The following is a 15676-nucleotide window of genomic DNA, read 5'->3' as shown; positions in this document are numbered from 1 at the left end:
GATGAGATCTAGTGAAGGTTATTCTTGTTGTATGGTATGTGTGGATTGTCACTCTCGATTTCTTGTTTTCTGCCATAAGGCTGATGAGCGCTTCTCTACTTTAATTGGTGTACGTACAAATTACCTATTAACTTACCTAGGTACCTAATGTATCGCGACACTCCTCTCCGATTCGATTCGATTCGATCCAATTCAAACAAGAAAAACCAGTCCCACAGACTGTTCAGCAAGGAGAGACACTATTGGAAAAAAAAAAAAAAAAAGATAATCGGGCTTCTTTTATTAATTGACAGTATTGATGCGACCGAGCTTCAGGCGCGAAACATCATGCATACTTCCAAGGCACATGAATTCGATAAGCAGTATTATTAACTAGCTGATCGTCTAGCTGTTAGTTAGCCATTACTTATCAAGAGACTCTCCTGTCATGTAAGGTTGTAACTAATGTTCGATCTATGACAGGGCACCTACTGGAACAATGGTACGGATGGGTCTCAGGGGGAAGCACTAGTTTGACGGATCTACGGGAAGTTACTCCGTAGATACATAGTGATAGTCATAAACCATGGTTCGGGTCACCAGCCACAGCAATAATAGCAGCCAGCCAAGGAATATATTTGAACTTAGACTATATGACCGTGTTTTGGTGCTGGGTTTTGGACAGAGAACTACCATAACAGGTTTTCGTAGAATCAAATTAATGTACAGTTTGTAGAAACGATGGCTTAATAGTAATTGAGATATGTGCACTGGCATGTGTTTGAACTCGATGTAACAACATTCTATATACCTATATATTAGGTATCCATGTATTTGGAATACCAATTCAGAACCGCTCGAAGAGGGTCAGGGAAAAGATCGGAAACAGAACCATTAGTACACGGGGTGCTCTACGGGAATAATAAGTCTTCTATACGAGTACAACTTTCTTGTTAAACTGGACATATTGGGATAAGGTCTCTGTCGTGAAAATACCATCCGACCTGTACTGGTAAAATCCGAAGATGACTTTAATGGTTCCTGTAAAGCTTGTACTTTCTACGGATCTGGGAGGATTTAGCGACTGAATAGATAGCCAAAGTTCCCTGCTGGCGGTATGGTCATATTTAGAAATCGAAATCATCCTACAGGGGATAAGCGCTATACCTTCTCGGTTTGATTGATGATACAGTGACTTCTGTATTCCTAACTAGGCCGGACAAAAAGATAGGGAGAATGATAGCGAAACCGACAAGTGTCCATTTTCCCAACTACACTGGCTACTTCTCCTTCTAAGTTCAGCTGCTACTGCTGGTCTCGTTACTGTCCTGGAAATTTGACGGCGCGACAGTTCTCAGTGTCACAGGAATGTAGTCTTCAGAATCACCAGGGTTCCAGAGAAGAGAGTAGAGATTTTCCGTATCTGTAGACTGCGCGTAGAATGCAGACTCCCATTCTCCTGTAGTGTTAACCACGAAGACGAATTGGCCGTACGTCTTGAATGTAGTTGTGACGTTAGAGCCGGGATCTGATGCGAATCCAATACGGTGGTCGCTCGATGATGGCCCCGGGACGAACAGTACTTGGTTGGACCATGTTGCGTTCGCAGAACTATCAGTGTTGTTAGGGTTTGCGACCCACTGCGAGGTACTCGAGTTCGTATCGACTGATATGAACGTTAGAAAATATCATTTCTCAAAGTGACGGCAAGGCTCCTACAATATATTTTGGTAAACGAAGAATTTAGTTTGTTTGGGTCACCAACTTGCGCATATCCTAGTAAACTATTAGTAGAGTCCATATGGGTATCGATAGGGGATATGTATGTATACCATCTCGGAAGACCAGTGGAAGACCGCCTATATTATCACCGTATGCAAACAAGTTGAACATATCCTGGGATGCTGCAGAGCAAAGGGGAAGAAAGATGGCTAGGAGGCCAATGAAGAATGATAAAGTACCCATTGCGGTTTTAGAGTAGATAGATTAGAGATCAAACGGGGCCTTTTTTTTCTTGTCTCAATCACTCAGAATGTAGTATAGTACGAAGACTTTGTGTTTTATCGTGGGCGATCAGCTGCACATATACTATGTGAGAACTCGCCTTGTTTGAACTTCAGGGAAACATTGGCCAGATGTACGAAACAACAGAGACAGGGATTATAGGACGAGTCACTCTCAGCTGAGAGACGCGCATGAAGTACCCAACCATGTGGCTTAGTGATCGATGGGTCATCACTATAAATGTTCAATTATAGCATGGAGAGACGTATTGATAGGCGGGCGAACATACGCACCCGAGGGCCTTGGCAATGTGGTCCACGATCTCGACCCGGTGCCCGTTCTGACATGCTTATCTGGGAAAATCTTGGAAGTTAAGAAAGATCGCATGAAGTCGATGCAGTTCAAAAGTTGCCCCATACGTGGCCGCCAAGACCTGAATTCACTACGACGCGTCACCAAAGTTAAGTCGCAAAGAAAAGAAGGAGCTCTCCGAATTTTGCAAAATAGTCAAATATAGAAGAATATAGCTCGCTGACGAGTCTAGATTAATATACTCCAGCGTCCAATACATGATCCGTTTGTCCTCGCCATGCTGTTTAGAGTACAAGACAGGATACTGAAGATACCTGTTTAACAAATGATCTCCGTGAGGTCTGTTAAGACGGATACGCGAAACTATTCATGATCTGTAGGACTGGTAGTGGTGATGACTTCCATTATACACTGATCGGTCCTCATGGGCTATTCCTAAGTGGACGGTATACATCGTATATTGCCAAATCTAGAGATATAGGACGGGAACCGCCTTACACCGGGGACTGATTAAGTAACTCCTCCATATTACTGGACGATGTATCCTGGTTCGAGATCTCACTAACGCTTAGCCATTCAAAGACACCGGATCTGTTTACTCCATACTATAGTCCTATATATAGACGTCCGCGGATGCTCGGAAATAGACATGATGAACCATTGTTCGAACCCTCGTTCCTGCAGACCTGTTCTGGAACCCCAGCGCCTACATCTATCCAGGCGCAGTCGGGCTTCGTATAGGTCTGTTTCAAAATATAATCTTTCTCCACTGGAATTCGCGGCTTTATCATGCGGAAGAGATTTCAAAGCGAAAAGATGGGTCACAAACGGTCAGTTTGGCCGACTTGAGATGTCTTCATGACCGACTGGCTGACTGACCGACGCGTTGAAGGTGTTCAAAGATAAGATATAAAAGATGGTATAGACCGGAAGGTAATACGATAGACCTATCCATCTGTCTTCTCCTTTATTTCCGGTCTTTTAACCAGGGGCGCTGCCGCAAGTTCTTTTGTTAAATTGGGACCATACAGAATTCTTTTCTTTCTGCGTCTTTCCTACTTTTGCTCATATCCGATCGTTTTATAAAGAGCACCGTCTATTCACAATGCGCTTTTCCTCCGTTCTCCTTGTTGGGAGCATGGCTTGTCTTGTTTCAGCCAACCCAGCAATCAGACATACATCCAATGCAAAACGGAGTGCTTGCTCTGGAAACACTGCCACCACACGAACTGAATGGTGCGATTATGATATAAATACCGACTACACGTCCGAAGTCCCAGATACAGGCGTCACGCGGGAGTATTATCTCGAGCTGATCGAGGCAACTGTTGCTCCTGACGGCTACTCGAGGACTGCCCTAACAGTCAATGGGTCTATCCCTGGTCCAACCTTAGAGGCCGACTGGGGCGATACCGTCGTTGTTCATGTCACAAACAGCCTGACAGAATCAAAGAACGGCACTAGCATCCATTTTCATGGCATTCGCCAAAACTATACGAACCAGAACGATGGCGTAGTCGCCATCACTCAGTGTCCAACTGCCCCTGGAGATTCCATAACCTATACTTGGAGAGCCACACAGTATGGTAGTACCTGGTATCACTCCCATTTCGACCTCCAGGCATGGGAGGGTGTGTTTGGAGGCATAATCATCAATGGACCTGCAAGCTCCAATTATGATGAAGACAAGGGAATATTGATCCTCAATGATTGGTCTCATCAAACTGTTGACGAACTATACCCCACGGCGCAGTCATCTGGACCGCCAACGTTGGATAATGCATTGATCAATGGCACCAATGTCTACGGAGACGATGGTGATTCCGACCAGACCGGATATAGATTCAACACCTCATTTACCGCTGGCACCTCCTATCGTTTCCGCCTGGTGAATGCGGCTATTGATACACACTTCAAATTCTCCATAGATAACCATACTCTTACGGTTATTGCAGCGGACCTCGTTCCTATTGAGCCATACAATACTACCGTCTTGGATATTGCAATAGGTAATAAGGACTTCTTGATCCACTTGAGTGAACCATAGTTGACATGGAATAATTTCTCAGGCCAGCGATACGATGTTATTGTGACCGCCGATCAATCCGACGTGGCGGATAACTTCTGGATGCGTGCAATTCCCCAGGAGGCCTGCTCCGACAATGACAGCACCGACAATATCAAAGGCATTGTGTACTATGGTGACTCGCCATCTACACCGACAACTACAGGCTACTCATACACTGATTCCTGCGATGATGAGGATCTCAGTAACCTCGTGCCTGTCGTCTCAAAGGACGTCTCCACAGGGACCTGGCAGGACCTCGAAGACGTGACTGTCGGAACGAATTCAGAGAGCCTGTTCCGCTGGTACCTGAACGAAACAACATTCCAAGTTGAATGGAACGATCCAACGCTTCTGAAGCTTTATAATAACATTACCAATTTCACTACTAGCAGCGGCGTCATCAAACTTCCCGACGCCAACGAATGGGCCTATATCGTCATTCAAACTACCTTAGCAGTGCCACACCCGATTCACCTCCACGGCCATGATTTTTTTATCCTTGCGCAAGGCACAGGAACGTACAATTCGTCTGATTTGGGTAGCTTGACGAATCCGCCACGACGGGATACAGCCATGCTTCCTAGCTCTGGGTATCTCGTGCTAGCTTTCAAGACGGATAACCCCGGTGCTTGGCTAATGCACTGCCACATAGGCTGGCATACGGAGGAAGGCTTCGCTCTTCAATTCATAGAAAGATATAGCGAGATTTCAGGTCTGATTGATTATGACACATTGGACACGACCTGTGCCGCGTGGAAGTCATATGAGAGTGAAAACGACGTCGAGCAAGACGATTCTACCGAATCTGGTGTCTAGCGCTCCTCTTATATGTGTATATAATGCGAAAATAAGAATCTCATTTCTTAGTAGTGATATTGCCTTCACGGGATGCTCTCGCTGTTTTTGCCGTCCCGTGTTGATAAATCTGGCATCTGCTAATATTGACTTTAGAGAGTCTATAATGACTCGGTTGTAGCCTCTCTATTTCTAAAACCATGAAAACTCTATGAATGAGTCTATTTTCAAGGAATCACTGCCACTAGACATCAAGAGATCCTATTTCACCTCAATAACTTCGACCGGAATGTTAACATCAGCAGATTCGCTGCTGCTCCGCTTATCCTTGCGTAGAAACCTGGAAAAAATATCACTGACTGCCGACTGATGGAATGAGGCCTCTATCGCCTCAAGAGACCGTCCTTTAGTCTCTGGCATAAAGAATACGCACACAAGAGCAGTCAGTAAGTTCCAGGACCCAAAGAAGTAGTAGGCACCACAAGACGAATGGGCTAGGAAGATAGGAGTGGTAAAGGCGACCAAAAAATTAGCCACCCAATTGACCCCTTGCCCCAAGCTGCTGGCTGCAGCCCTTGTCCGTGCTGGTTGTACCTCTGTAGAATATATCTTTATCGTAACTCCCCAGCTTATACCGAAAAATATGGTATAAAGATAGATACTGATTATGACGACCCATCTACCAGCACCACTGCTTGGATGCACACTATTAGAAGCGTAAAGTGAGCCAATAACCACCATACATGCCCCAATCGCGAGTCCGCCGGCTATCAGGGATGTACATCGATTCCAACGGTCGGCAAGAAGGGAGGCAGGAATAGTCACAACCACACCAAGAATACCGGTAATGCCAGACGCCAAGAAACTGCTGGATGTGCTTGAGAGTCCGGCTTGTTTAAACAAAGTCGGTGCATACTGCTTATGTTAGCCTTCTCATAGCAATGGTATATCTGGGCTCAAGTCACACGTACGTATAACACGCCATCTATTCCCGAGAACTGGCACATAACCATCATGAACATCCCAATGACAGTCTGCTTCCAATATGGTTTAGTGAAGACCTCTGCGAACCTATTTGTTTTCATTGTTTCAATATCCGTAAGACTTGAGCTTGTCGACGAGGGAGATAGGATAGCAGAGTCAAGTTCCAGCTCCCCACGGGGCAAGCCAAGTTTATCCATTGCGTCGTACGCCTCTGTGTACCGTCTCTTGTTCACCAACCAACACGGAGACGGAGGAAGGGTTGAGCATGCAGCTGCGAGAATAGCAGCGAGAGCAGACTGTATTGCCGACGGAAGTCTCCATGAGACCGACGAAGCAATGCGCACTGTACCATAACACATGAAAAAACCAACACAAATCCCGATTGTGGTCAGAAACTGAACCAGTGACGCAAGAGACCCGCGCCTACTAGCTGGAGACACCTCACAGATATATCTGCAACAGCTACATTAGTCCACATCGACAAGTTGAGTATGAGGAGACATACACAGTTAAGGTGCTAAGGAAGAATCCTTCACCGACGCCCTTGACCGCTCTTCCTCCAACGAACATACCCAAGGAGGTCGCGCCCGCTTCTATAGCAGCTCCAAAGGAGAATACTGTCGTGCCAACAATAACAGCGCGTTCTCGACCCAGAATTTCCGACAGGTGACCTGCAAAAAAGGAAGTCACGGACGCAGTGATTAGAATTGTTGAGACTATTGCCCCATGTATCGTGGAAGAAAATTGGCCAAATGATCCCAGGAATTCTGGCATAGTCGTTACTGGGCCGATGCACCCCGTATCAAGCCTATTGTCTTATTAGATATTTGTCAACCGAGTGATTTGTATAAACTATACCCAAATAACATCGCCGCGCAGGCGACAGTGATCGACGCGATAACGTATCTGGGTAGGCGGAGACCAGAGAACCATCTATGCTTGGACTGCGATGCATCGTTCTCATCATCAAGCACTGCCGACGATAGAGGCCGCTCTTGGGCAGCCATGAAAAACGGTTTTGACATTCCTTCCTGTATGATGACTCCGTGTAATATGTTTTCTGAACGGCTCCTAGGTTACAATGTGTGAATTATCACTCGAAAAAAATTGGCTTGTGTCTCGACGTCAATCTGCTGTCATGTTTTCTCATTTCCGATCATGGTAGCGGTTAGATGGCAGCTTATGTATCCATGGCGAGAAGCCACGAGAGTCCCGCAAGAGGTAAGACGGCAACATCTTGATCCTGCAAGCCAAGAGTGATCTTCTTCTTCTTTCCTCGTCGGCATGTGTCCGAGAAGTCTGGCTCGGAGGAAGTAGCAGCGGAGAGCTCTTCGGTGCCTGATAAGAAGATCAGTAGGGACCACTCGGGCACACTCGATAACTGAAACATCGGTCCGATACCTGCAGCATATATTTCCCGTATCGTGTAACATGTAGGGTCTAGATTGAGACAGCAAGCTAAATTAGCTATTATAGTAAAAGAGAACAACACCCGCACCACCGTCGCCCAAAGGTTTCCTGGCTGCATCAGGTTCCTTTCTGCATTATTCAGTTAGCAACCTTGGGATAACCCGATCACATTTATCTACATAGAGGACGAAAGAAAACAAATCGGCATGGCGGTATGTGGTTACCTGCTAGAGCTAAGCATCTTAAGTGCGGGATACAAGATCTAGACACGTAATCAAGCATATTACACCGTGCATTTCATTATTAGTTCCACTGCCTTAAGTGGCAGGAAGGTTAGGCCTGCATATGAGTGCGCATTTGATCTGCACGCTTAGATAGTTCTAGGTCTGGAACTGTCGATGGTTCAGTCGGTCTGGTTGCAGCCAATTGGGGTCCTTTAGAAGTAGATCGTTTCGTAGAATCAGACTAAATATCATTGTCTAAGTTTGTATAGATATGCGACTACATAGGTTCCGTAAATATGTACAGAGACTCATACTAGGTACTCACTAAATAACGAGTATTCTACCGAGGAGGGTCTGTCATTTTAGACATACAGGTCTCATAAGCATCTAAGAAATAAGATAGCGGATTTTGAAACCCAAAGACAGTATAGACTACTCGGCCTCGGCACTGAAATGTGCTCAAAGTCAGTAGGTAGGATGAGCATGGCTCATTACTCTCGTCCTTACATGTTGCTTCGTTCGGAAACGGAAGGCTTCGGCCAGCGCATATCGACCTAGTAGGCATTAGTCAATTTACTGGGATGATCTAACCCTTGGCAGTGGAACTTACGTCTTTGATGTGATCATATCCAAGAAGCCACGGACTCAATTCAGGGTCTCGCCACACGAGAGGGTCGCCAGGGGGTGTTGGGTTCATACGCATGATTCTATCCCGTTCTTCTTGCTCAGGCCCATCGGGAAGATGGTACAGGTATTGTTGACTGGTCGCAATGTCAGGAGACGATCATAGACAAAACACGGAGTATGGGGTCAGAGCTTACAGATTACCTCGTTCGACGATCCTGGACGTACGCTTCTTACGGCATGCCTCATAAACATCAAGGGCAAGCTGGAGGTCAGACTTGCTCTTTATTCGAGAGAGACATTCTCCCAAAACAGCGCCATCCTCAAGCGACATCCCGGCTCTATCTGCATATTAGCCTTGTGTCATGAAATAAGAAAGTAGACGCACCCAGAAGCCAAGTACGGCAAAGTAGCATGCACGGCGTCACCTAGTAAGGTGAATGCTCCAGATGGATGGTTCCATTTTGGTAGCTCATGTCGAATGCAGAGTTTCCACTTCTGTACTGATTTACAATGTGCGAGGATTTTTCCGATTCTAAGGGCATTAGAGAGTTAGTTTTCATTTGGGTAGACCAGGCAAAGAAGACTTCAAACTCACCGTGGATCCCAGTCCTTGAACAAATCTCTCATCTCGGTTACGCTTCCTTCAACAGTTCTCGCGCCACCATCTGGTATATCGTCGGGGACAAGTAGGACCACTTTGTCACCGTTAGAGATGGATCTGATGACGTCGTGTCTATAATCTCAGACTCACTGTTCAGATACCTCCCGCCTCGAAGCAGATAACAGACCGCATGGCAACCAGGGCCCATCCAATAGTTAACTTCTCTTGGTTCTATCAGTTTCTGAACGTCCTCCTCTAGCTCAATCTCATTGAGGTCCAAGAGGACCCGATAGGCCAAGTCCCCTGTGGGCGTCGGAGGGTCGCTATGACCGAGGAAGCATTCCCTAGTACGACTGACAATGCCATCGGCACCTACCACCAAGTCCGCTGTGAACCGCGTGCCATCCGTAAGTACGACGGTCGCTCTTGGAGTGTCCGATTGGTGCTCTACTTGGTCGACACGTGAATTAGTACGCACGTCAGCACCGAGTTCCAGAGCACGCTGCAATAGGGCGCTATGCAAGTCTGCACGATGAAAGTCCCAGAAGGGACTTCCGTAGCGCTTTGATGATTCGATAAAGTCTAGTGAGCTCAGATGTTCTCCCTTCCATCTGATCATGTTACACTTTTTAGGACATGAGGCATGCTTGGAACATGTCTCCTCCATGCCCCAGTGCCGTAGTATACGTGAGGCGTTTGGAAGAATCTGTATACCAGCCCCAATCTGGTAATCGCAAAATAATTAATATGTTGACTGAAAAAGCTCTCCGTACAGTGCTATGAGCTTACCTCACCCAGTTCTTTAGCTGACTCCAAGACCAAGACCTTGTGACCGGCCAGAAGTACCGCCGTCGCAGCTCCTAGTCCTCCGAGGCCAGCCCCAACGATGATAACCTAGAAGCGGGCTAAGTATTTGACGGTTACCCGACGCAATGGACGAGACAACTCTCCTTACCTCAAGCTGCGCGACCATCTTGGAACAAAGATTCTGTATATGTATGATGATTTCGTGGTCCAATCAAATTAAGAGTCTAAAGCAGCTTTTCGAAGGTATCTGTATTGTTGACTGCGGTACGGATAATTCCTTGGCCAACGATCCTGTGAGCCATCCAATGCTATTTCGTGCAACGCACTTCGCATGTCTTGGGCATTCTGGGAGATATAAAACCTATTATGCCCTTTGGACAGGAGACAAGATTGCGGGGTTCTAATCAGACCACTTCGCATATCGATTAAAGACCAAAGATGGGGGACTAATCCCCGTATCAAAGATGGGGTCGCCGTCTCCACGGATAAGTATAGACGGGAACAACGGTGCATCGTGAATAATAATCACCACCACTCAATAATAGTTGATTGGACTATATCAAACTGACATTTTATCACTGTAGCTTCTAAACTGGTCTGCTGTGGTTCATAGCTGAACCGGAAGGCTGATCGCTGAGCTGGAGCGTACTGCAGCAATGCCGCATGGAATTCAGACTAGGTCATGCCAGAGATCTAGATTATCTATCCCGTACCAACCCATTTCATATTAGTAGGAACAGGACGATCGAGGATTTGGCAAATACTCACGATTGCGCGTCGAGAGCCCCGTAGGCTAACGTTATGTTCCCACTGTTAGCCTCGAGCAGGCGCAGAAGAGAACGAGACTAGGGCGGTCGGTTGTGTCCGACGAGCACTCTGATAGATCCAGAGTATATGTGCCATGTGGAATGCTATCTAGCATTGCTAGTTGACAAAACAATGATCGTTAATAATAAAGTAGTAGCTTAACAACTTCTTAGCTTTCACTTCCAGGAAAGATGCACGTGGCAGATAGATAAAGGCGGCTTGATTCTGCCGGTGATACTTGCTTATCACAGGACCAGGCAGTCCCCCCGCATTTCCATCTCCACGTTGCCAGAACCTCCATGGAAATCATCATCAACAGGAGCCAGCTTGTCCTATTATAACTTGGACTCCCCTGAATGCTGCAGCCATGGCGGATGAAGAAGACCCTTTGGTCAAGGCACTGCCTCCAGCGACTGACTATTTGACCTACCTGACTCTCCTCGAATACCAATTGACCCCCGCCCGACTCCCGCTGCTGCACAAGCTCCTGCAGGATGAAACGTTGACCACAAACATTGGCTGGGACCTGGTCCAGTTGCTGCTTCCTATGCTTCCACAGTCGCAGGACTGTCTTCAGGATGTCGCAAGACTAGGGAATCCTCGAGAGGTTATTCTCAGAGTCTCGGATGCTCTGATGAAGCTGCAGCCGGGGGAGGATGACGAAGAGACCCAGGATCAGCTGGAAGAGAGCGATAATAGATTAGAGGATGTTGAAAAGTTAGAACAAGATCTCGAAGATACTGCAATTGAAAGTGACGATGAATCGGACACTGGCACGAGGAAGCTTCCGCGCTTCGTCATGCAGTTCAATTGCCTTCTGGCTATGCTATCCGTCCTCCATTCCCGCATTAAGACAACATATCCTAGTCGGTTCCTGGCAACATCGTTACAGGCAACTTTGGAGGCATATACATTGATGCCCACCAATGAAACGACTACTGCTCTTCTGGAGTTCTTCAGAGATGTGTCGCCGCTGAAGCGGCCCGCGCTGCCACCTCGGGCGGCGAGTGAATCCTCTCTCATCAGAGTTTCACAAGCCTCTGCTCCTGATCCGGAAGCCGAGACGCACAGCCATCCATCGACATCGGATGAACAGGCATTGCTTAAGAAGCTTCTACAATTCGGGTTGATAGAACTATTGAAGGCCTGCATGCTGAGCCTTACGAATTCAGCTGAGTCGGGAATGTGCTGGGCTATACGATTACACGAAAAATTGCACCCCGAGTCTCGCATACCATCGCTTTTGACTAAGACGGAACATTATGCCAGCTCGAAAGCTCTGCGGGAGAGGGATATGATACTGGGAAAGATCACGGTAAGACCACGGTATTTCGTCTGTGTCTGTGCTTCATTGCTTACGGAACGTTCTGCAGGCACTATCACGAGACTTCGGAATTGACGACCAGCAATTGCTACGCATTATCTCTATACCACCCGAGGAACAGCCACCATTGCTCGACTTCGAAGAGATTCCTAAATCAGCCGACGAGATATCACTGGAGAGACATGGATCATTGCTGTTACTGGCGGCGCGGGTCGCAAACAAGAAGATATTTTCCTCAGGCCAGGAAGTTGTGCAAATTCCAGTGTTTCCCGATCTTGCTCGTATATTCTTCAATTTTATCGGCAAGCCGACCGCTACTGAGGGAGTGAATATCGAACAACCGCAGGTGCTCTTGGATGCACTCCTCACTCTCACGATCATTTCAACTGAGAATATACCTCAGAGTATCGCAGTCGATCAGGAATATGAGGACTTTGTGCTCACATTGACGGCGTGCACATCTCATCAGATCTACAATACTATCCGACGCATCCCGGCTGTTGTCGTACATAGTCACCCCTCATCAACCTCCCGGTTTAAGATCATTCGCAGAGCTCTAGAGAAGGAGAACCTGCTTTTCGCAAGGGATAGTGCAATCGGATGGCTGAAAGATGAAATACTGTCGTCTACTGCAGATATGGAAGGTGGCACGGCAGGAAAAACCACCGTCTCTTTCCCAGATCCTCAAGTCTTCGCAGATCCGCACTACTTCTCCGTTCTCTTCCCACTATTATTCAACTCGGGCGAGTTATCACTCGATACTACGTCTGGAATTGTCGCCTCGTGGTTAAGATTTTCTCAATCTCTTGCGCCCTCAATACATGCTTCCCTAAGTCTCTATTATGTGTTGCTCTCTTCACCAAAGCTCCGCCAGCTCCTCGAGCTCGAAAAGACATACCCCTATTTCCAAAACAAGTTCCTGGGGCCCTTAAAGTCTCTCTGTCGAGCATTCGAGAGCGATCTGTCTAAAATGGGCGGTGACGGCCGGATTGAATCTGCAATTGGAGAGGAGCTGTGTGAGATCGGAATGGCACGTTCTGTCGGCCTTATATCTCTGTTGATTGAGCAAGTCGAAGAGACGCTTGCAGATGTGTTTGATATTGAAGAAGCAGCACTGAAAGAACCAAGTGCAGATGATATTGCCAAAGTGGCGGAAATTCGCACAAAGACTGCCTCTTAAGCGTTCAGAATGATGTGTTAAGACGTCAATACGAATATACACGAGCCACTTAGCATCTTCTTAAGATGGCTTATTGCTAGTGGGACTTCTATGAAGTATGTATCTCTGTTCTGTTTTTGGCTCAGGGTTGGGCCCGGAATGTTGAAAGCGTGTGTTGCACAGTAGAATCACAATAGACGTCATGAAATAAATATTCTTCTCGTTCCTCCTAGCAACCCAAAGTCCCCTCTCTCATGCCTCCATGAATACTACTAGCCGTAGAATGGCATAACATACTCTTTCTCCTTGGACGATCAATTAATTGGTATACCGATATAGCATCATCGTCAAGAATAATCGTAATAATCGTTTCTTATCACATCCAATGAGGCAAGTATCGAGACCAGTCGACTTGGAGAAAGGTATCTGGCGGTGAAAACGCTAGCGCACGCAGCATTTCAACAGTCAGATATACTCGTGCCGCAAGGTACATCAAGGCACAAATGTGGGCAAAGACCGAAATGGCCACATGGCGCCATTTCGATGCCATCCGAGGCAACAAGCGGAGTAAAGCAGCTAGACCATTCCAAACCAAGCCAATCATAGTGGGACCTGCTGTGACGATGAGACAGCAAACCCTCCACAAGATCCGTTCCGCGGACGTTGGAAAGTGCGAGTTCCAAGAAAGACAATGGAGCCCACCGAAAAGGGTCCCGCCTAGTATTAGACCAGTCTGGAAGCCATATTCTATCTCGCCGTGGTTGTGGATCGCATTTCCTGCCATGAAAGGCATGTTTCGATATGGGCCAAAGGTTGCAGGGGCAGCTGCAGCTATTGATTTGATTTCATGGACCTCTGGTCGACGGGCAGCAGTGGTTTCAGTGGCCACTTGCACGTCCTGCGGCTTGTTCCACAGCAGCAAATAGGTAAATAAGGAACAGGCGGAAAATGCGAGCGTAACGACTTCGACTTGTGCCACTGGTAGTCCTTGAGTGTGTCGGACTATCACTTCTATGACGAGCCACAAGACCTGTGCTAGAGCGATTGATCGCACCAGGAAACTGTCTTTGTTCTGGTCATCGAGCTGAGCAGTAGAAAGTACGGGGAGCTTATTGATCAAGCCAATCTCGCGCGCGAGGAGCAGTTGCGGAGCGTCGACATACCAGACGGTGCCTTGAAGTACTCGGATATTGGAGTACCATAGTAGCAACCGTTCTCCCGAGTGCTCTGAGTTATCCCCCTGCATAGCGAGTCGCATGGCCTTTTGATTCTGTTCATCAACCTGCCAATCGAGTCCAAGATACCTCTGCCACAGAACCATATTCTTTTCGTGTTGATCGATCCAAAGCCTCGAGCTGTTCAGGTAGCTGATAAGATCACCTCGCTCTTTTTGGTGGGCTCCTTCTTCAGAAGTTGTATTGGACGAATGAGATCTTTCAGACGCCGGGGAATTGTTTTTCGGGCATACTATAACATGTGGGACATCTGGTTCGATTGCTGTCACCTGCGATTCGCTCTGGAGTGTGATGTTGTCCGTCTCTATGCTGCTTCTGCGGCTCATCCGCACACCAGCTTCAACATCCTGCTCGACAGACACCCCGCTCACCCTTATCTCTGACTGTCCTTCAGATGTTTCGGAGGTTTGTTCCTCTGACACATCATGATCCTTACCGTCGTCTCTAAAGCGAATCAGAAAACCTCCCATATTGGCAAAATATGTATGGGCCAGCGACCATTCAACACCATCATGCTTAGCCCAAGGTTCAAATTCTGCCAAGTACTTTTTGGCAAGAACCCAATCTGAAAGTGCCAGAGCAAGGATAAACTCGGGTACGATCATATTGACCGTTAGCCATTTGAATTTGCGAAAGAAGAGATAGATCTTGCGGTTCATCTCCTGGTGATCGGCAAGTCGAAACTTCCACCATTGTCGCTTGTGTTTTCCATCCTCGCGAGACAGGGGAAGGAATTGTAGCGGAACACTGAGGTGTTGAACGGACCAGGTGCAGAGTAGAAGGATGCTAATAGAACTCCAGAGAATGTCCAGCGTTCCTCTTGTATCGGGACCCGACACATAATTGGTAATATTATCTGGTAGAGGGCAGTTGACTTGGAACGATGAGATAGTCATATGTCGACATCTGATTTTTTCGTGGTCACAGATGTTTCCGTATAGGCATTCGATAAGTTGTTGTACGGATCAGACTCAGGTAAAAGACCCATATCGTACGCGGGAAAGAGGTAAGAATACCTGACCACTTTATACTGTTAGGCAGCCATTCCAGCATTTTTTTTTTTTTTTTTTTTTTGCGTGGTTTGCCATGACGACTCGGTTGCGACTTGCAGCCTTGCAGGTGTCCGCCTCTATGATCAATCGTATAGAAGCGCCCTGTATTAATTAGCTGCAGATTCCAAAGTTAGATCCCTGCAGGAGAGCGGGCGTCTACTTAATAGCAGAACTACGGAAATTCTCAATCAGCTCGGTTATCGTTTACTTAGCATTGTGGCAATCACTTTTGATTAAGGCATGGTCGCAGAAGCCGACTTTTTAAGACCCCCAGTGAACAGCGACTTG

The 15676-nt window shown here is 47.0% G+C and overlaps 6 protein-coding genes across 6 annotated transcripts; 2 read left to right on the top strand and 4 right to left on the bottom strand.

Moving 5' to 3' along the window:
• Positions 1 to 1170: 1170 nt before the first annotated feature.
• Positions 1171 to 2075, bottom strand: C8Q69DRAFT_148221 (hypothetical protein). Its single transcript, XM_028625504.1, has 3 exons — positions 1812 to 2075; positions 1699 to 1755; positions 1171 to 1645 (listed from the first exon to the last, which is right to left on the bottom strand). Exons 1-3 carry the CDS (start codon positions 1942 to 1944, stop codon positions 1278 to 1280), a joined length of 558 nt encoding a protein of 185 aa, XP_028487400.1. The 5' UTR covers positions 1945 to 2075; the 3' UTR covers positions 1171 to 1277.
• Positions 2076 to 3280: 1205 nt separating this feature from the next.
• On the top strand, positions 3281 to 5179 carry C8Q69DRAFT_525406 (Cupredoxin; the record flags this gene model as incomplete). The annotated part of the gene is made up of 2 exons (XM_028633606.1): positions 3281 to 4304; positions 4365 to 5179. Exons 1-2 carry the CDS (start codon positions 3401 to 3403, stop codon positions 5177 to 5179), a joined length of 1719 nt encoding a protein of 572 aa, XP_028487399.1. The 5' UTR covers positions 3281 to 3400.
• A 65-nt stretch (positions 5180 to 5244) lies between these two features.
• On the bottom strand, positions 5245 to 7276 carry C8Q69DRAFT_516611 (putative MFS sugar transporter; the record flags this gene model as incomplete). The annotated part of the gene is made up of 5 exons (XM_028633396.1): positions 7001 to 7276; positions 6648 to 6950; positions 6130 to 6595; positions 5519 to 6073; positions 5245 to 5298 (listed from the first exon to the last, which is right to left on the bottom strand). Exons 1-5 carry the CDS (start codon positions 7165 to 7167, stop codon positions 5245 to 5247), a joined length of 1545 nt encoding a protein of 514 aa, XP_028487398.1. The 5' UTR covers positions 7168 to 7276.
• Positions 7277 to 8208: 932 nt separating this feature from the next.
• Positions 8209 to 9977, bottom strand: C8Q69DRAFT_504410 (hypothetical protein; the record flags this gene model as incomplete). The annotated part of the gene is made up of 9 exons (XM_028632590.1): positions 8209 to 8224; positions 8284 to 8330; positions 8387 to 8537; positions 8598 to 8741; positions 8789 to 8935; positions 8999 to 9098; positions 9155 to 9728; positions 9794 to 9898; positions 9960 to 9977. The coding sequence occupies 9 exons, from the start codon at positions 9975 to 9977 to the stop codon at positions 8209 to 8211; spliced, it is 1302 nt and encodes a 433-aa protein (XP_028487397.1).
• Positions 9978 to 10839: 862 nt separating this feature from the next.
• On the top strand, positions 10840 to 13300 carry C8Q69DRAFT_148159 (YAP-binding/ALF4/Glomulin). Its single transcript, XM_028625503.1, has 3 exons — positions 10840 to 11933; positions 11992 to 12288; positions 12346 to 13300. The coding sequence occupies exons 1-3, from the start codon at positions 10986 to 10988 to the stop codon at positions 13120 to 13122; spliced, it is 2022 nt and encodes a 673-aa protein (XP_028487396.1). The 5' UTR covers positions 10840 to 10985; the 3' UTR covers positions 13123 to 13300.
• Positions 13301 to 13477: 177 nt separating this feature from the next.
• On the bottom strand, positions 13478 to 15232 carry C8Q69DRAFT_441930 (hypothetical protein; the record flags this gene model as incomplete). The annotated part of the gene is made up of 1 exon (XM_028628794.1): positions 13478 to 15232. The coding sequence occupies one exon, from the start codon at positions 15230 to 15232 to the stop codon at positions 13478 to 13480; it is 1755 nt and encodes a 584-aa protein (XP_028487395.1).
• Between the last annotated feature and the right edge of the window lie 444 nt (positions 15233 to 15676).

The sequence above is a fragment of the Paecilomyces variotii genome (genome assembly GCF_004022145.1).
Source record: "Paecilomyces variotii strain CBS 101075 chromosome Unknown C8Q69scaffold_2, whole genome shotgun sequence".
Lineage (NCBI taxonomy): Eukaryota > Fungi > Ascomycota > Eurotiomycetes > Eurotiales > Thermoascaceae > Paecilomyces > Paecilomyces variotii.
This window is presented reverse-complemented; position numbering and strand designations above follow the sequence as displayed.